The 20,842-nt window shown below is 45.0% G+C and overlaps 1 protein-coding gene across 3 annotated transcripts in view; it reads left to right on the top strand.

Annotated features, from left to right (window-relative positions):
- Nucleotides 1–17,384: 17,384 nt before the first annotated feature.
- Nucleotides 17,385–20,842, top strand: part of rnpc3 (RNA-binding region (RNP1, RRM) containing 3) — a 19,259-nt gene continuing 15,801 nt past the window's right edge. For all 3 annotated transcript variants that reach the window (XM_045210594.1, XM_045210593.1, XM_041862238.2), the window contains exons 1-2: nucleotides 17,385–17,439; nucleotides 19,656–19,815. In XM_045210594.1, the coding sequence (XP_045066529.1) occupies nucleotides 19,660–19,815 (156 nt within the window). In that variant the 5' untranslated portion in view covers nucleotides 17,385–17,439; nucleotides 19,656–19,659. The remainder of the gene's footprint in view (nucleotides 17,440–19,655; nucleotides 19,816–20,842) is intronic.

The following is a 20,842-nucleotide window of genomic DNA, read 5'->3' as shown; positions in this document are numbered from 1 at the left end:
TAAGGATACGGTGCGCGTCGCCAGCCCAGCCCGGCCTGTTCCTACTCCTCGCACCAGGGATACGGTGCGCTTCGCCAACCCGGCCCGGCCTGTTCCGGCCACTCGCACCAGGGATACGGTGCGCGTCGCCAGCCCAGCCCGGCCTGTTCCTACTCCTCGCACCAGGGATACGGTGCGCTTCGCCAACCCGGCCCGGCCTGTTCCGGCCACTCGCACCAGGGATACGGTGCGCGTCGCCAGCCCAGCCCGGCCTGTTCCTACTCCTCGCACCAGGGATACGGTGCGCTTCGCCAACCCGGCCCGGCCTGTTCCGGCCACTCGCACCAGGGATACGGTGCGCGTCGCCAGCCCAGCCCGGCCTGTTCCTACTCCACGCACCAGGGATACGGTGCGCTCGCCAACCCGGCCCGGCCTGTTCCGGCCACTCGCACCAGGGATACGGTGCGCGTCGCCAGCCCAGCCCGGCCTGTTCCTACTCCACGCACCAGGGATACGGTGCGCCGCCAGCCCGGCCCGGCCTGTTCCGGCCACTCGCACCAGGGATACGGTGCGCGTCGCCAGCCCCGCCCGGCCTGTTCCTGCTCTCCGCACTAGGCGTTATGGGAGTCCCCAGGGTCCAGCATGCCCTGTTCCGGCTCCCCGCACTAGGCGTTATGGGAGTCCCCAGGGTCCAGCATGCCCTGTTCCGGCTCCCCGCACTAGGGCGTTATGGGAGTCCCCAGGGTCCAGCATGCCCTGTTCCGGCTCCCCGCACTAGGCGTCATGTGCGTTCCCAGGGTCCAGCAAGCCCTGTTGCTTCTCTCCGCACTAGCCCTGAGATGCGTGTCCTCAGCCCGGTACCTCCTGTTCCGGCACCACGCACCAGGCCTACGATGCGCCTCAGACGGCCAGAGTCTGCCGTCTGCCCAACGGGGCCTGAACTGTCCGTCTGCCCAACGCCCGTCTGAACTGTCCGTCTGCCCAACGCCGTCTGAACTGCCCGTCTGCCCAACGGGGCCTGAACTGTCCGTCTGCCCAACGCCGTCTGAACTGCCCGTCTGCCCAACGCCGTCAGAGCCTTCCGCCAGACAGGATCAGCCAGAGCCTTCTGCCAGACAGGATCAGCCAGAGCCTTCCGCCAGACAGGATCAGCCAGAGCCTTCCGCCAGACAGGATCAGCCAGAGCCTTCTGCCAGACAGGATCAGCCAGAGCCTTCCGCCAGACAGGATCAGCCAGAGCCTTCCGCCAGACAGGATCAGCCAGAGCCTTCTGCCAGACAGGATCAGCCAGAGCCTTCTGCCAGACAGGATCAGCCAGAGCCTTCTGCCAGACAGGATCAGCCAGAGCCTTCTGCCAGACAGGATCAGCCAGAGCCTTCTGCCAGACAGGATCAGCCAGAGCCTTCTGCCAGACAGGATCAGCCAGAGCCTTCTGCCAGACAGGATCAGCCAGAGCCTTCCGCCAGCCAGGATCCGCCAGAGCCGTCCAGCCAGGATCCGCCTGAGCCAGCCAGCCAGGATCTGCCCCTCAGTCCGGTGCTGCCCTTTAGTCAGGTGCTGCCCCTTAGCCCGGTGCTGCCCCTTGGTCCGGTGCTGCCCCTTAGTCCGGTGCTGCCACTTAGTCCGGTGCTGCCCCTTAGTCAGGTGCTGTCCCTTAGTCCGGTACTGCCTACTAAGCAGTTTGTGACTGTGGTGGGGTGGGGATCACGACCGGGGCCAGAGCCACCACCGTGGACAGACGCCCACCCAGACCCTCCCCTAGAGCGTATGCTGGTGCGCCCGGAGTGCGCACCTTTAGGGGGGGGTACTGTGACACTCTGGCTCTAGGACTTTTGTATGTGAGCTAGAGTGTATGTTGTTTTGTTGGGGATTTGGGTGTTTTTCTATGTTGGTAGTTCTGTCGGGTGTATTTCTATGTTTGCAGGTCTGTGGGTTGTTTTTCTAGGTGTTGTATGTTGTAGTCAATGACTCCCAATCGGAGGTAACGAGTGTCAGCTGTCGGCTCGTTATCTCTGATTGGGAGCCATATTTAAACTGTCAGTTTTCACCTTTGTTTTGTGGGTTATTGTTCCAAGTTCAGTGTATTGTTACGTTAGGACTTCACTATCGTCTTTTGTTGTTTTTACGTGGTTGCTTTATAAATAAAGTCATCATGTTCACTCCACGCGCTGCGTATTGGTCCGCTCCTTCCGACGATCGTGACAGGTGGTGGCAGCATCATGCTGTGGGGATGTTTTTCATCGGCAAGGACTGGGAAACTGGTCAGAATTGAAGGAATGATGGTTGGCGCTAAATACAGGGAAATTCTTGAGGGAAACCTGTTTCATTCTTCCAGAGATTTGAGACTGGGACAGAGGTTCACCTTCCAGCAGGACAATGACCCTAAGCATACTGCTAAAGCAACCCTCGAGTGGTTTAAGGGGAAACATTTAAATGTCTTGGAATGGCCTAGTCAAAGCCCAGACCCGGGGTGGGGTTGGGGGGTGGGGGGGGTGAATAGTTATGCAAGCTCAAGTTTTGTATTTTTTTGTCTTATTTCTTGTTTGTTTCACAAGAAAAATATTTTGCATCTTCAAAGTGGTAGGCGTGTTGTGTAAATCAAATGAAACAAACCCCCCAAAAATCCATTTTAATTCCAGGTTGTAAGGCAACAAAATAGGAAAAATGCCCACAAAAGAGGATGATCTGGGTTCTCTCAAAATTATCACTGCGCTAGCCCTAGCTCTTGGGTCTTCTTCTTCTTCTTCTTCTTCTTCTTCTTCTTCTTCTTCTTCTTCTTCTTCTTCTTCTTCTTCTTCTTCTTCTTCTTCTTCTTCTTCTTCTTCTTCTTCTTCTTCTTCTTCTTCTTCTTCTTCTTCTTCTTCTTCTTCTTCTTCTTCTTCTTCTTCTTCTTCTCCTTCTCCTAGAGTGGTGATTAAACAACCGTGAATAGGAATGCTGACATTCCCCCCAGCTTAGGTCAGCCTTCCCTTCTTGCAGCTAGCTAGCGCACCAAAACCCCTTTGTAAATTAAAACACATCCTGGGGGCTGGGAGGTGCCCCTTCTCCTTTTTTCACACTTGAGAAATATGTAAGGGTAGACTTAGTCATATGTCTTGTTTGTGGTAGACCACAAGATCCCCTTCATTTTAACAATGTTTTAAACGATGAATCCCTTGATTGGGAAGGAAATTACACACATAAGAATGATGTAATCGTTTTTTGGTCACCTCTGTATAGCCAGTTAGGATAGTATTTTTTGTTGATTTGTTTAAGTGCATATAGGAACACACATTGCTTTCAGCCCAGTCCAAACCCCTTTCAAAAAGTTAGCAAGTAAGCACTCTCATTTCTTCAGAGAAACCATAATGTATATGCTTCCACACACATTTCTATTTCAGCTAAAGTACTGGTAATCCTGCTTTGGCTGCAGTACTCTCTGCCCTGTCTTCTCGCTTGCAGACGCTTTGATGTTTATTTTTTCCACCTCGCCCAATCCACTGGTTAAAGCCATGCTGCCCTTTCTCAAGTACCAATTATCTCTGTCTAATACTGGGCCCCTCCCAGAGATATGTGGGGATCACATGGAACCATGGAACCTTACAGGGCCGGCCCCAGTCATAAGCGACATAAGCGGTCGCCTAGGGCCCCCGGCCTCTAGGGGCCCCCAACCAATAATACTTATCTATCTATATACACTACATGACCAAAAGTATGCGGAAACATGCTCATCAAACATCTCATTCCATAATATGGAGTTGGTCCCCCCTTTGCTGCTATAACAGCCTCCACTCTTCTGAGAATGCTTTCCACTAGATGTTGGAACATTGCTGCAGGGATTTGCTTCCATTCAGCCACAAGAGCATTAGTGAGGTCCGACACTGATGTTGAGCGATTAAGCCAGGCTCGCAGTTGGTGTTCCCATTCATCCCAAAGGTGTTCGATGGAGTTGAGGTCAGGGCTGTGTGCAGGCCAGTAAAGTTCTTCCACACCGATCTCGATAAACCATTTCTGTATCGACCTCGCTTTGTGCATAGGGGCATTGTCATGCTGAAACAGGAAAGGGCCTTCCCCAAACTGCTGCCACAAAGTTGGAAGCACAGAATCGTCTAGCTTGTCATTGTATGCTGTAGCGTTAAGATTTACCTTCACAGGAACTAAGGGGCCTAGCCCGAACCATGAAAAACAGCCCCAGACCCTTCTTCCTCCTCTACTAAACTTTTCAGTTGGCACTATGCATTGGGGCAGGTAGCGTTCTCCTGGCATCCGCCAAACCCAGATTCGTCCGTTGGACTGCCAGATGGTGAAGCGTGATTCATCACCCCAGAGAGCGTGTTTCAACGTGAGAGAGCACCCCAGAGAGCGTGTTTCATTCTGTGAGCTTGTGTGGCCTACCACTTCGAGGCTGAGCCGTTGTTGCTCCTAGACGTTTCCACCTAACAATAACAGCACTCACAGTTGACCATAGTTTCAACAGATTGTAAATTAAAGATTTTTGCTGAGAGCATTATTATATAATATTGATCAATTGACTATGACTTTTCAGATCACCCAGCAGTGCTATTTGCAGGTAAGTGTTGTAATTCTTCAGCCATTCCTGAACCTGTGACCAAAAACATGCTACATATGGACAGTTAAAAAGAAAAAAAACATCAAATTATTCTGTCTCTTTGCAGCAAAATCTGCAGAGATGGGATGGTTGTATCCCCCATATGCAGTACCGGTCAAAAGTTTGGACACCTACTCATTCAAGTTATTATTTTTTAATGTTGACTATTTTCTACATTGTAGAATAATAGTGAAGACATCAAAACTATGAAAGAACACATATGGAATCATGTAGTAATCAAAAAAGTGTTAAACAAATCAAAATATATTTTATATTTGAGTTTCTTCAAATAGCCACCCTTTGCCTTGATAACAGCTTTGCACACTCTTGGCATTCTCTCAACCAGCATCATGAGGTAGTCACCTGGAATGCTTTTCCAACAGTCTTGAAGGAGTTCCCACATATGCTGAGCACTTGTTGGCTGCTTTTCCTTCACTCTGCGGTCCAACTCATCCCAAACCATCTCAATTGGGTTGAGGTCGGGGGATTGTGGAGGCTAGGTCATCTGATGCAACACTCCATCACTCTCCTTCTTTGTCAAATGGCCCTTACACAGCCTGGAGGTGTGTTTTGGGTCATTGTCCTGTATAAAAACAAATGATAGTCCCACTAAGCGCAAACCAGATGGGATGGCGTATCGCTGCAGAATGCTGTGGTAGCCATACTGGTTAAGTGTGCCTTGAATTCTTAATAAATCACAGACAGTGTCACCAGCAAAGCACCCCCACACAATCACACCTCCTCCTCCCTGCTTCACGGTGGGAACCACACATGTAGAGATCATCCGTTCACCTACTCTGCGTCTCACAAAGACACGGCGTTTGGAACCAAAAATCTCTAATTTGGACTCATCAGACCAAAGGACAGATTTCTATCGGTCTAATGTCCATTGCTCGTGTTTCTTGGCCCAAGCAAGTCTCTTTTTCTTATTGGTGTCCTTTAGTAGTGGTTACTTTGCGGCAATTCAACCAGTCTCCTCTGAACAGGTGATTTTGAGACGTTTCTGTTACTTGAACTCTGTGAAGTATTTATTTGGGCTGCAATCTGAAGGGCTGTAAATTGCCGATTTCTGAGGCTGGTAACTCTAATGAATTTATCCTCTGCAGCAGAGGTAACTCTGGGTCTTCCTTTCCTGTGCCGGTCCTCATGAGAGCCAGTTTCATCATAGCGCTTGATGGTTTCTGCGACTGCACTTGAAGAAACTTTCAAAGTTCTTGAAATTTTCCAGATTGACTGACCTTCATGTCTTAAAGTAATGATGGGCTGTCGTTTGTCTTTGCTTATTTGATCTGTTCTTGCCATAATATGGACTTGGTCTTTTACCAAATAGGGCTATCTTCTGTATACCCCCCCTACCTTGTCACAACACAACTGATTGTCTCCAACGCATTAAGAAGGAAAGAAATTCCACAAATTAACTTTTAACAAGACACACCTGTTAATTGAAATGCATTCCAGGTGACTACCTCATGAAGCTGGTTGAGAGAATGCCAAGAGTTTGCGAAGCTGTCATCAAGGCAAAGGGTGTCTACAGTGCCTTGCAAAAGTATTCATCCCCCTTGGCGTTTTTCCTATTTTGTTGCATTACAACCTGTAATTTAAATGGATTTTTATTTGGATTTCATTTAATGGACATACACAAAAGTTGTGGAGAAGTACAGATCAGGGTTGGTTTATAAAAAAATATCCCAAACATTGAACATCCCATGGGGCACCATTAAATCCATTATTAAAAGATGGAAAGAATATGGCACCACAACAAACTAGAGAGGGCCGCCCACCAAAACTCACGGATCAGGCAAAGAGGGCATTAATCAGAGAGGCAACAAAGAGACCAAAGATAACCCTGAAGGAGCTGGTGTTCGCCAAAAGGCATGTGGGAGACTCCCCAAACATATGGAAGAAGGTACTCTGGTCAGATGAGACTAAAATTGAGCTTTTTGGCCATCAAGGAAAACGCTATGTCTGGCGCAAACCCAACACCTCTCATCACCCCAAGAACACCATCCCCACAGTGAAGTATGGTGGTGGCAGCATCATGCTGTGGGGATGTTTTTCATTGGCAGGGACTGGGAAATTGGTCAGAAATGAAGGAATGATGGATAGTGCTAAATACAGGGAAATTCTTTCAGTCTTCCAGAGATTTTACCTCTTCCAGCAAGATAATGACCCTAAGCATACTGCTAAAGCAACCCTCGAGTGGTTTAAGGGGAAACATTTAAATGTCTTGGAATGGCCTAGTCAAAGCCCAGACCTCAATCCAATTGAGAATCTGTGGTATGACTTAAAGATTGCTGTACACCAGCGGAACCCATCCAACTTGAAGGAGCTGGAGCAGTTTTGCCTTGAAGAATGGGCATAAATCCCAGTGGCTAGATGTGCCAAGCTTATAGAGACATACCCCAAGAGACTTGCAGCTGTAATTGCTGCAAAAGGTGGCTCTACAAAGTATTGATTTAACTTTTTTTTTTTTGGGGGGTGAATTGTTATGCACGCTCAAGTTTTGTGTTTTTTTTCTCTTGTTTCAAGAAAAAATATTTTGCACTTCAAAGTGGTAGGCGTGTTGTGTAAATCAAATTATACAAACCCCCCCAAAATCAATTTTAATTCCAGGTTGTAAGGCAACAAAATAGGAAAAATGCCAAGGGCGGTGAATACTTTCGCAAGCCACTGTCAATTTCAGTGAAGTTTTCCTTTCCTGGAGCGGGGAGGTAGGGGATGACCGATCCATCTTAGCACAATAGTTACTGTCCTATTGACTATTCTCTGTTACAGCAATCGGTACAGATAAAATAAAAAATAAATATGAACAGAATATTATGTCGTTACTGTATTGGAACCTTCATGTTTTCTCTTTTAGCATAAGCTTGTCTTTGTTGGGGTAATGGGTGAAATGGTCATGTCTGGTGCTGTCATAACCTGGAATGTAAGAGCAGAGCAAGAACTTTAAAATAACGATCAGTCACATCTTTCTACCCTCTGATGAATCTCCCTTCACTGTACTAGAGACAGTCAGTCAGAGCCAACAGGACCTTCATTATAGGAGGGATATACTGAAGGGAATGAGCACCAATGTTATTGGATCCCGCTTCAGGCAGAAAACAGTTGGAGGGGGAAAAAAGACGAATAAATGTAGGTGCATGCACCTACTTCTCTTTATTTTTTTTTACTCCTCGCCGCGGACGGTCCTGATCAAAAGTTTCTCTTTGCCACTAATTGTTGATTACAGATCTAGGGGTAATATAAGGGTGCCTCAGAGTGCAACCAACCATTATCTGACTGGCAGAAGTGCTGGCCATGCCAGGCAGGCTTGTGGCTCCAAATGGAAGGCAAGTGATACACTGCCATACACTTTATTATATACAGCATACTGTATTATATTAAAGATATATAGGGTAATGATGACACAATAGACCTTATTCATGCAGGGTACTCAAACACTTTTTAAATCTCACACTGACATTCAGGTAATGACGTAAGAGTTTACTGCAGCGGGAGATGGAATTTGATGGCGATTAGAAACAGGGAAGACTAGGGGCAAATAGTCACCTGGTAGTTAAGTGAAAAATACATGCTGGGCAAGCTGAAACGTGTGTCTTATCCAACCATGCACCTGCAGGAGTGAAGGTCTCTTTTTTTTGAAAATAATCAGTTTCTGCACATTTGTTTTTTGGCAGCACACTCAATCACAACACAGGGCTTGTGGTGGAAGGTGGAAGTGAGCTGTGGCGCTGGCGCTGGAGGCAACGAGGGGGGCATTGCTGGGATGACACAGCCCAGACGTGGCAGAGCAGGTCTGGGCAATGCAGAGACAGGCAGCAGCCCAACGCTGGAGGTAGTGAACCAACCAACCTGCAGTGGAAGCCTTGATCCTTGACCCCAACATGTTTCACCTACAGGCTGAGGGGTCAAAGACCATAGAGACAGCTGCACACCAGTAGAGACGCAGCAGCACCATGATATCCCTACTCTGGTTTAAATACTGTAGTCCCTGCAGCATAGAGATAGTTCTAACAACCCCCTTCAGAGTGAAAGGATAGTCCACCAAGGGATTTCTCATTAAAACAATCCTGGTGACTATGCAATTACAGCGACCATGTTAAGACAAGATGGCGATTTCGGAAAACCATGATTGCAGCTACCCGGCTATCAATGTGTGAGATTTGGTTTAATTTTGGGACGTTTGCAGGGCAACGATGTGATTATGCTGCACAGAGAGAGTACCTCCCTATTACTGTTGTTGAAAAAGAGCTGTGTCTTTCTTCCAGGCATTCCAAACAAGGACTTAAACATTCTCCCAGTGACACCGTTCATATTTATCCTACTCCTATTCTCCACATTATCCGTGTTCGCCAGACAACATCAATACTTTGATTCGTTTCACTCACTATGTGAGAAAAACTCAGATTTGCTCAACTAAGACAACTTTGGCATGTTGGTTTGTGTCTGAACTGCGCCTAGCCATTGCCTTGACATGCTGAGAGAGAAAGGTGTATAGGCTACATCACTCAATTTGACGATGCACTATGACGTAAGATTTAGCAGCTCTAGGCCAAAAACACCCTCCTTTGAAGCACCAGGTATGCAAGTAAGTAGCCTTAGCTTGTGCCAACCGGAATGGCTAATAGGAGTCTATCTACTGTAACATGAGGCAGCTTGAAGTACACCCCCTGGACAGGATGCTAGTCTATCACAGCGCCTTACCCCCAATCTGTCTCCTTAATGCTGAGTACCAAGCAGAGACCCATCGGGTCTTTGGCATGACTCAGCCAGGGATCGAACTCCCAACTTTCCAATCTCAGAGCAGCCACTCTAACCACTATTCCAATCACCTTGGTAACATTGCATGTCAAATAAAAAATGTATAAACAAAGTTGGACAATTGACGAGTAGCACTCCTTTCACTGTTTATTTCTGTTTCAGGTGTTTGGATAGAAGACATACTTGCCAGTAGGAAGGATTGAGTGAATTCATCTTCTTGATAAGACAGGGTTGGGTGGCATACTCCCATAGCAGAGCAGCATGCAGGCAGAAAGAACAGTGTTAATGCTTTTCTTCCTCAATGAGAGAGACTAAACGGTCTGAGCAGATGAGTTAAACAAGCCCACTGAGACGGCTGCTGTTCTCCTCTACGCTCAGTATGCTGCTGGAGATGGGTCTTCTTCTTCTTCTTCTTCTTCTTCTTCTTCTTCTTCTTCTTCTTCTTCTTCTTCTTCTTCTTCTTCTTCTTCTTCTTCTTCTTCTTCTTCTTCTTCTTCTTCTTCTTCTTCTTCTTCTCAGACACTGAAAACAACTACTCCAAATAATGGAGACATTTATTTGTCTTGATATCAGCCTACTTCTGATAGCCTTTGTAAAAAAGTGCCTTGGAGGATATAGGCTACTATACATGGATATCCTGTTCTGGCATTGGCTCTTGGTCCTAGACATACAATTCAGGGCTTTCCCAAGTACATACTCAATGACACTTAACAATACTGGCCACTTTTCTTGGGAAAACTCCCATATCATGTAACAACTAAATCACAAGTAGATAGACTAGCATCGTGATACAACTACAGCAGTTTGCTTATCGTGTCGCATTTGGAGAGGGCTAGATCCTCTTTCTCAGGGGGTTCACCTGTGCTAAAGAATAGTGTTTTACAGTGCATTACAGCAACCTCTGAGTAAATGTCACTCATTATCGTTCATCATGCCTATGTGGCAGATGGAGATTCTAGGTGAGCAGTACAGAGAGTCCATTGTAGCCTGTGTCAGGAGCAGCCTTCATGACTGGGGCCTTGTTGGAAGAGAAAATACTGATTCCGTGTGAGGGCCAAGAACGCACCTCAAAATAGAGGTCAGTGGAGAAGCTCTATACCGTGTCCCAACCTTACTCCCACCATGCCAAGATGGCTGCCTTCTCCATGCACACACTCAGACAAAAAACTACATCATGTACCGTATATGCCTGATAACATAAACCTTAACAGCCAGACTCGGCCGATGAATGATTAGGTTGCCCTTCAACTAAGATTCGCATTGAAAAATTGGCAATAAAATTGATAAACCTTTTATTATACCAGGTAAGTTGACTGAGAACACATTCTCATTTACAGCAACAACCTGGGGAATAGTTACAGGGGAGAGGGGATGAATGAGCCAATTGGAAACTGGGGATGATTAGGTGGCCATGATGGTCAGATTGGGAATTTAGCCAGGACACCAGGGTTAACACCCCTACGATAAGTGCCATGGGATCTTTAGTGACCACAGAGAGTCAGGACACCCGTTTAACTTCCCAGCCAAAAGACAGCACTCAACACAGGATAACGTCCCCGGGATATACGATTTTATTTTTTTAGACCAGAGGAAAGAGTGCCTCCTACTGGCCCTCCAACACCACTTCCAGCAGCATCTGTTCTCCCATCCAGGGACCAACCAGGACTAACCCTGCTCAGCTTCAGAGGGAAGCCAGCAGTGGGATGCAGGATGCAGGATGGTATGCTGTTGGGGATATGCTGTTGAATACAAATTATCTTCATTATAAATGTTATTTTTAATAGTTTTTTGTTGAGGTAGCTAGGTTAGACCTAGTTAGATTAGCAATATTAGACCATTTAAACTATGTCTATGTTGCTATTGGGAGACACATTTTACTGTTGTGCTTCAACATGCTAAAACTATTTGATAGCCTGAACATCTATTTGGTGTTTTCAAAAAGTACCTTATGTTTGTTCGAACTTCTCTTCTTACAGGTAATGATAAATTCTGACACAAAGCAGCAAGATCCGTTAGACAAATCCTGAGTCTTTTCTTCTACTGTAATTTGGTGGTATAATCTCAGTGTCACGAGAAGTTGAGAGAGTGCTCAGCATATGTGGGAACTCCTTCAAGACTGTTGGAAAAGCATTCCAGGTGGAGCTTGTTGAGAGAATGCCAAGAGTGTGCAAAGCTGTCATCAAGGCAAAGGGTGGCTATTTGAAGAATCTAAAATCTAAAATATATTTTGATTTGTTTAACACTTTTTTGGTTACTACATGATTCCATATGTGTTATTTCATAGTTTTGATGTCTTCACTATTATTCTACAATGTAGAAAATAGTAAAAATAAAGAACAACCCTTGAATGAGTAGGTGTGTCCAAACCTTTGACTCGTACTGTATGTCAAACAAGGACTTCATGAGTTGCTTAGACAATGTCAACGTCTGGCAGGTAGGCCTACACTTGTCATTTCTCAATTTTGTGACATATTTAGTCAGTACAATTGGGGGCCTCATATAGAGCTTTATTATTAAGACGGTGTGGTCCGAAATGAACTCAGATCTTTAAAATGTTGGGATCTAACTACCCTTTCATGTATTATCAAGTTAACTTCAATATTAGGGAGTGAATTTTGGCCGTTCATATCAAATACATGTTTTTCTTCTTCCTATCCTTCATTGTCAATACCATGGCCATGTAGAATGTCACCTGGAATGCCACCTGGTGGACACTACTTTATACCTCACCCACAGGGTCGCTTAGTGACCCAAAAAAAGGAAATCAGTCTGAGTTTTTAGGAACTCAGTCGGGGTCTAAACTTACTGTTGAGAGCTAGAATAGTAGAATACAAAAGTTGCAATTTAGCAAATTTGCTTTGAAATTGCAATATTTTCTCTGCGTCCCATGGCAAAATGTGTAGAATTGCAGGAAATTAACTCTAAAAGGCCACTAAGAAAATGTCCCTGCGAGGTATGGGACGCCCCGACAAAAAGTTGCTTAGGGTCCCCAAAAGTAAAGGGCCGGCCCTGCTCACCCACTCCCATATGGACAGGAAAGGGAGGCTGATAAATGAACACATAAATTGCCTTTGAATATTTCTCCAAAGGGAATAACACTGGGCTTAGGCCCTTCATCATTGATTATCACTAAGGTCCCTTGAAACACAAGGAGGATATGGGTCTAACATGGTTAACATCTAGGACTGGACTTTGTCTGTCTGCAGTCAGTCATACTATACTGGCTTCCATAGCTACATGCCTGGCAGAGAATGGACAGTATAGTTAGTGCGTGTAGCCAGGCAAAGACATGGAACCAGGAAAACAGAGATTCCAGCACACAAACCACAATCTCATTCAAATAAATGAAGATTAAATAAATACTGGGACAATATCAATTTGTATACGACTGTTGGCCTCGGTTCAAAACTTTAGGACACTAATTTCTTACTTCTCTGCCTGGTCGTAGGCCACCTTTCTCGGTTCAGTTCAGTTTTCAAAGCAGATTGAACAAAGAGCAAAGAAGTGATGAAAAAAATAAGAAATACAACCTTTTAAAAGAGTCCTGCCTGGGGTAGATATTTTTCCATCAAAAGAAGTGAAGCACATCTGCATGGCACATTGCTTTGGAAAACCATTGGAGCAGGAGAGTTCATAAGGGTTTTCCTCTGGACATGCTTCTCATCATCCTCTCTGAGATTAATTAAACGTGTGATAACACAGATATGGCCCTGTTTTACCCCATTTAATAACATGTAACCCATGTAATAGCATGTCATTATTACATCTTGGTTGTGATCCTACAAATACCTTCATTGTGTGTGGCTAACTCAGCTAGGCTGCATCTGAAATGGCACACTGTTTCCTATAGAGTGCACTTTTGACATCCGCATAGGGCTCTGGTCAAAAGTAGTGCACTATATAGGGAATAGGGTGCCATTTGGGGCGCACCCTCAGTGTGCGACATGGACCGGCTACATGTGGCCTTTTGATTCATATTGAGGGCTAAACAGACAGTAGCTTTAGTCTCTCTGAGGGAGAAAGACGATTCTCTTCCTATTGATTGTTTGTGACTGATAAACAAGAAACATTCAGCGAAGGCCGGCGTACAAAACACATCCATCCTCAGGGACAAGTATTCCCTTTCTCTGCTCAGGGGTACTGCTCCCATTCCTGAAGGAAACAAGTGCACCACTAACAGTGAAACAGCTGTTCTATCCAGACCCATTGTCAGTGAGATTTAATGGGGAGACAAGGGCACACTGCACACTACGTTATAGAGGGCAGTTACTTATTGATAAGCTACAGTAGCATTCAATACCTTTGGTTGTGGTTCTGGGGCCGTATTACAGGCCTATCCATCCACAGTGTAGTCTAGATGATGGAGAGAACAGAGTGAAGGAATGTAAAGTCACTACTGACTAACATTCCACACCCATCTGAGAGAAGTCTTATATCAAACACACACAAACAAACACACACACACAGACACACAGACACACGCACAGACCTACATCCAGTTCTCCCATAATGAAAGACCCCACTCTGAGGCTGGGGAAGACCTGGTTTACTGTTTGTATCTGGGCTGGGGTTGCTGCACCCACGGCCTGCTGAAGGAGCACTCAGGGAGCTTGAGCAAATGGTAAGACCCACTCAGAAATATGGAACCTAGAACCTTTGGAATACAGAACCTATGGAATATCCCTCTCCCTCTGCAACTGGACCCTGGACTTCCTGACGGGCCGACCCCAGGTGGTGAGGGTAGGCAACATTACCTTGGCCAAGCTGACCCTCAACACGGGGACCCCACAGGGGTGTGAGCTTAGTCCCCTCCTGTACTCCCTGTTCACCCACGACTCCAACACCATCATCAAGTTTGCTGACGACATGGCGGTGGTAGGCCTGATCACCGGCGAGGATGAGACAGCCTACAGGGAGGAGGTCAGTGACCTGGCATGGCGCTAGTTAGGGTGGTGCGTACAGCCCAGTACATCACTGGGGCCGAGCTCCCTGCCATCCAGGACCTCTATAACAGGCAGAGTAAATGGAAGGACCAGAAAATTGTTAAAGACTCCAGCCACCCAAGCCATAGACTGTTCTCTCTGTTTACGCAAGGCAAGCGGTAACGGAGTGCCAAGTCTGACACCAACAGGCTCCTGAACAGCTTCTATCGCCAAGCCATAAGACTGCTAAATAGCTAACAAAATGGCTACATGGACTATCTGCATTGACCCTTTTATTTTTATTTTTGCATTGACTCACAGGACTCTCTCTACACACTCACTCACACACTCACACTGACACTCCAACACACACACACACACACACACACACAAACACACACACACACACACTTAATTTGCTCACACAAACATAACACGCACACACATTCATACTGACTCTCCACACACGCACACACACTCAGGTACAATCATCATGTACACTGCTGCTACTCTGTTTATCATATCTCCTGATGCCTAGTCACCATATCCCCATACATACTGTATCTACCCCTACTACAGAAAAGGTGCTATCTTAGAAAAGGTGCTATCTAGAACCATAAAGTGTTATTTGGCTCTCCCCATAGGAGAACCCTTTGAAGAACCCTTTTTGGTTGCAGGTAGAACCCTTTTGGCTCCATGGAACCCAAAAGGGTTTTCCTATGAGGACAGCCAAAGAACCCTTTTGGAACCCTTTTTTTTAAGAGTGTACCACTCCAGTATCCCTGCACATTGTAAGTATGGTACTGGCACTGACCCTGGAACTGACCCTGTATATAGCTTACATACTTTCTGGTGTTCTTCTTATTTCTATTTCTCGTGTGTTTTTGTTCTACTTTACCTGATTTTATAGTATAATATTTTTACAGCATTGTTGGGAAAGAGCATGCAAGAAAGGCATTTCAGTGTACTTATGCACGTGACAATACAACTTGAAACTTTAAAACTTGAAACTTGAATATGGAACCTTCTCAGAGGACTTCTAACCTGCTGGTCCCAGATCTGTTTGAGCTGTCTTACCAACTCCTAAGGTCATTGTGTGAGTATTACAGCACAAACAGATTTGCAACCAGCAGGCTTGTGAATCTCTGCTGAAGTTCCCACCCACTGTTAAGAAAGTGACTGAGAGATCTCAGATCTGAAACATCTGCTCTACATAGCTTTAAAACTTAGAAGAGGACAACTACAGTTCACTCCTCAAAGAGGAACCAATGTGACATTTTCTGAAATAATGATACAATATACTATTGGCAGGGGAGAATATATGTATTTCCGTGTACATATATCTCCAATCATTGGGTTCAACTCTGAGGACGCAGAGCTGAAACCTTGATGACTTTTAAAGCTTGTATTCTATGTAATGACCAGCAGTCATGTTAGAAGAAGTTGGATGTTTGGGATTTGAGCTTTTCCTTCAAGCAGAAACAGGAGTCTTGGTTTAGAGCTGTCCTATAAATTACTGCATGTGGAATGTGCTCCCTAAACTTTGTGTTGATTCAGACTCACACTTTTACTGCAGCCCGGCTATTACGTTGATTCCCAGTCCCTTGTCCCTCACACTCCAATGGATGTTTGTTACTGGCAAACATCTCCAACTTGGGCTAGTCTCCCAGTGGGGAACGTTGGGAAACTATGATCTGTCTCTTTGGAGAGAGGAAGAAGAGGATGTGCTGGTGTCATTGAACACACCAAGACTTTGCCAAATACTGAAGAACATGGCTTTCCTACTTAGGTCCTAGATAGCAGGCCCCAATCTTTACTTTTGGCTACTGTCCTATACAGCTGAGAAAGTATTTGTCAACCTGACCAGCTTACTAATAAATTTACACTGAACCAAACACAAATCCCAAATCTCAGTGCTATCCATCTGTCAGTTTCATGTATGATTTGAGACAAAATGCATTTTTTCTTTTGTACTGTAAAGTGATATTGCTGTAATGGTCACTGTGAGAATGTCTCTCTCTCTCGATCTCTCTCTCGATCTCTCTCTCGATCTCTCTCTCTCTCTCTCTCTCTCTCTCTCTCTCTCTCTCTCTCTCTCTCTCTCTCTCTCTCTCTCTCTCTCTCTCCCTCCCTCCCTCCCTCACCCTCTCTCTTACCTCACCCACTCTCTATCTATGTCTCCTTCTCCTTATCTCTCTCCCTCTCTCTCTCTCCCATAAACTTCCACCCACCCTCTGCCAGGGGCTTGGGTTGAGTGTGTAGTCCTGGGATGGGAAAAAAAAGTATACCGTTCCTCCCCTCACCTGTGAAATTTCAGAGGGAGCCAGGCTGAAAGGGGACATTGTTTCCCCCCCTAGAGGAATGCCCTGTGTTGTCCTCAAATAAAGGCTTAATTTGCACAGGAATTTGGAAGCTCCTTGAGACTTGAGAACATGGAGGAGATCTTGGGGTGATGTCCTCTGGTGGGACTGGTCACTAACTGGTCAGTGGGTTGTGTAACTGTAGATGAATATGCCCTAATATGCAATGAGATATGAGTATATGACAGTAAGGAACTTATGTGATGATGTTGTCTCATGTAGCTGAAGATTTTTATTTTTTCATATTTCAGATTACTTTATCATACATTATAACATCCCAGAGAGTCACCAACTGTTTGAGGGGCATTTTCAAAATTGTCTCTAGAAGCTTGCCTCTATCCAAGACAAAGTTTGACACAGGAAACCAGTTTGGCCTGGAATGAATGAGAGACAGAAGTCCAGCATTTTGCTTGGTCAGATGCCAGCCATACAGGCCCCTGGGAGAAAGAGAGCGAGAGAGAGAGCAAGAGAGAGAAAGCCTTCTTAATAGTATCTCTAGACAATCAAAGACAAATAAAACTGTAAGTATAGCTAAAATACTGTGGTGTGCTTTGTGCAATGGGATTCAAACTTAAACCACTTTAATTTCCCATAGTTCATCAACTTTAGGGACCTGACTATTTTCTTGATAATGTTGACCTCTACTGGTGAAATGAAAGCGATACACTCACGTTAATAATACTAGTGATGGACATCATGATGAACCAACAGGCTTTGGACTCTTGGTAGGCGGTCAAATGTGTAAACATCCAATCATCGATCATTTTGGGCGGAAGTGGTTCGCATGCGCTCCTGGCTGCAAGAAAAAAACCTACAGATTAGCTAGCAGGTATGTGGCAAAAACTGTTCTTTCAATTCAAAATGTATTTAATTACAATGAACTACTCATTGAATGGCGTTGTGTAATGACATAGCTACATGTACGACATTGGATGGTGGAGAATGTGAATTGAACACTAGTTACAAACATCAGCTTGTTCAATAACTTGCTAGCTGTTAACTGACAGACTAGCTGATGCAGGTCCAATAGCTAGCTATGCTAGCTAGCTACTAGCCTCGGAGTCTGAGTTGAGTTCATCGACTGTTTGGCTAAGCACAACCCAAACTGTAGGTAGCTTCATTATGAATTTACTTACTGTAGCCAGCTTGCTATTGCTTTTGCTTGCTGCTAGTAGACTCAACAAAATGTTAGGACTGTGTCGGGACGCTGTGGGATATTAGCTAACAGAAAGGAATAACCAAATAAATCTTTGATATGTTGGATATCATACCGGTGTGGGTTTTGTTTGGCCGGGAGGATTTCAGTGGATTAACTAATGTTAACTAGTAACATTAACAGTTGGCTTGTTTCATTTCGCTGATCAATGTGTAGGTAACTGCCAAAATAATGTTAACGCTTGAGTAAATGGGGGAGACATAGTGTATTGAAAGCAGGTTCTTCCACACAGGTATGGTTAATGAGTTGTTTAAAGGAAAATTCCACCCCAAAAAATATATTTTGGGATTTGTTTCATTAGTCCATTGTTGATATAGTCCCAAAATGTTTTGCATGTCATCAATGAAGTTTTCAAGATCTATAACTTAAAAAATATAGAAATACATTTACATTTTAGTCATTTAGCAGACGCTCTTATCCAGAGCGACTTACAGGAGCAATTAGGGTTAAGTGCCTTGCTTAAGGGCACATCGACAGATTTTTCACCTAGTCGGCTCGGGGATTAGAACCAGCGACCTTTCGGTTACTGGCACAACGCTCTTACCCACTCTTACATATTTTTTTTATACTGGCCCCCCGTGGGACCCACAACCCTGGCGCTGCAAACGCCATGCTCAACTGAGCTACATCCCTGCCGGCCATTCCCTCCCCTACCCTGGACGACGCTGGGCCAATTGTGCGCCGCCCATGAGTCTCCCGGTCGCGGCCGGCGGCGACAGAGCCTGGATTCGAACCAGGATCTCTAGTGGCACAGTTAGCACTGCGATGCAGTGCCTTAGACCACTGCGCCACTCAGGAGTACAAAAACTGTTCTTTTTTGCATCATATGATGTTGCGTTTTCAAGTCAAATTGTATTGGTCCCATACACATGATGCTACGTTTTGCATATGATGCAGAATACATCATACCTGCTGTATTTCTGTATTTTGAAAGCTATATATCTTGAAAGCTTGAGTGATGACATGCAAAACATTTTGGGACTATATCAATAATGGACTAATGAAACAAATACCAAAAGATAGTTTTGGGGTAGTTTTCCTTAAAACAATTAACATGCATCATGCTTATGGTCATGTATAAAAATGCTGGGCAGGCCATTATTTGGGTCATTATTTTTGGCTACCATGGCTATGCCCCCATAGGATGGCAATGCCCCCATCCACAGGTCACTGAAGGGTTTGATGAGCATGAAAACGATGTATGCCATGGCGATCTCAGTCACCAAATCTCAACCCAAGTGAACGCTTATGGGAGATTTTGGAGAGGCACCTGAGACAGCGTTTTCCACCACCATCAACAAAACACCAAATGATGGAATTTCTTTTGGAAGAATGGTGTCGCATCCCTCAATAGAGTCCCAGACATTTGTAGAGTGTATGCCAAGGCGCATTTTAATCTATTCTGGCTTGTGGTGGCCCAACACCCTATTAATAAGACACTTTTTATGTTGGTGTTTCTTCTATTTTGGCAGTTACCTGTACACTACAGCTACTAGCTAGCTAGCCAGCACAGGTTGATCTTGACTCTCAATAATGTGGGTTCTTTCCCGGCCTTGTCATTGATTCTCCTTTATCTGCACTCTGATCTGAAAACACAGGGTAGGTAAAAGCCCAGTTCCTATAAATCAGTACAGATAAAGGAAAGGAGACAAGGAGTTCACACTATTGCAGATGCATACTTGCAAGCCACCATATTGCATTCAACCCTCCCTCAACAGTAACGTCAACAACAGTAACATTAAATCTCGTAGCCCGCTAGCTGGCTTTCTTTTTCTATCCCTAGTTAATGTTACCGGGTTAGTCAAGATTTTCTGATCTATCTCTGACAGCGTAATGGCGGGTGAGGATGAGGAGTTGGTCCAATCGAGGAAGAGTAGAACTCTGATCATCCGCCATCTCCCAGCTGACCTGTCCAGGGATGAGAAGCAGGATCTACTCAAGTACTTTGGTGCCGTGGCAGTCAGAGTGTTCTCTGATAAAGGAGTACTGGTAGGTCAGACCATGTAGCCCACTACTGTATCTTAAGTCTTAGCTGGCTACGGTCTTAACAGTAGATTGTGCACAATAAACAACAACAACATGACAACAAAACAGCATGACATCAAAACACACAATACACCAACACTGTCCAATAACACATTTTTACAACAATTGTACATTAACACTAGAACTGCTGGGTCTCAGAGGGGCCCCCCTTCAAGCTAAGGAGTAGTCATTCTGACGGCAACATTCTAACAGTGTCATTAATATATTTCATACAGTTGAAGTCGGAAGTTTACAAACACTTAGGTTGGAGTCATTAAAACTTGTTTTTCAACCACCACTCAACCACTCCACACATTTCTTGTTAACAAACTATAGTTTTGACAAGTCGGTTAGGACATCTACTTTGTGCATGACACAAGTAATTTTTCCAACAATTGTTTACAGACCGATTATTTAACTTATAATTCCTGTGGGTCAGAAGTTTACATACACTAAGTTGACTGTGCCTTTAAACAGCTTGGAAAATACCAGAAAATGATGTCATGGCTTTAGAAGCTTCTAATAGGCTAATTGACATCATTTGTGTCACCTGTGGATGTATTTCAAGGCCTACCTTAAAATGCAGTGGCTCTTTGCTTGACATCATGGGAAAATCAAAAGAAATCAGCCAAGACCTCAGAAAAAAACATTGTAGACCTCAACAAGTCTGGTTCATACTTGGGAGCAATTTCCAAATGCCGGAAGGTACCACGTTCATCTGTACAAACAATGGTACGCAAGTATAAACACCATGGGACCACGCAGCCGTCATACCGCTCAGGAAGGAGACACGTTCTGTCTCCTAGAGATGAATGTACTTTGGTGCGAAAAGTGCAAATCAATCCCAGAACAACAGCAAAGGACCTTGTGAAGTTGCTGGAGGAAATGGGTACAAAAGTATCTATATCCACAGTAAAACGAGTCCTATATCGACATAACCTGAAAGGCCGCTCAGCAAGGAAGAAGCCACTGTTCCAAAACCACCATAAAA

The sequence above is a fragment of the Coregonus clupeaformis genome, chromosome 34 (assembly GCF_020615455.1).
Source record: "Coregonus clupeaformis isolate EN_2021a chromosome 34, ASM2061545v1, whole genome shotgun sequence".
In the NCBI taxonomy this organism is placed as follows: domain Eukaryota; kingdom Metazoa; phylum Chordata; class Actinopteri; order Salmoniformes; family Salmonidae; genus Coregonus; species Coregonus clupeaformis.
Note: the sequence above shows the minus strand (reverse complement) of the source record. Positions and strands in the feature narration are given on the sequence as shown.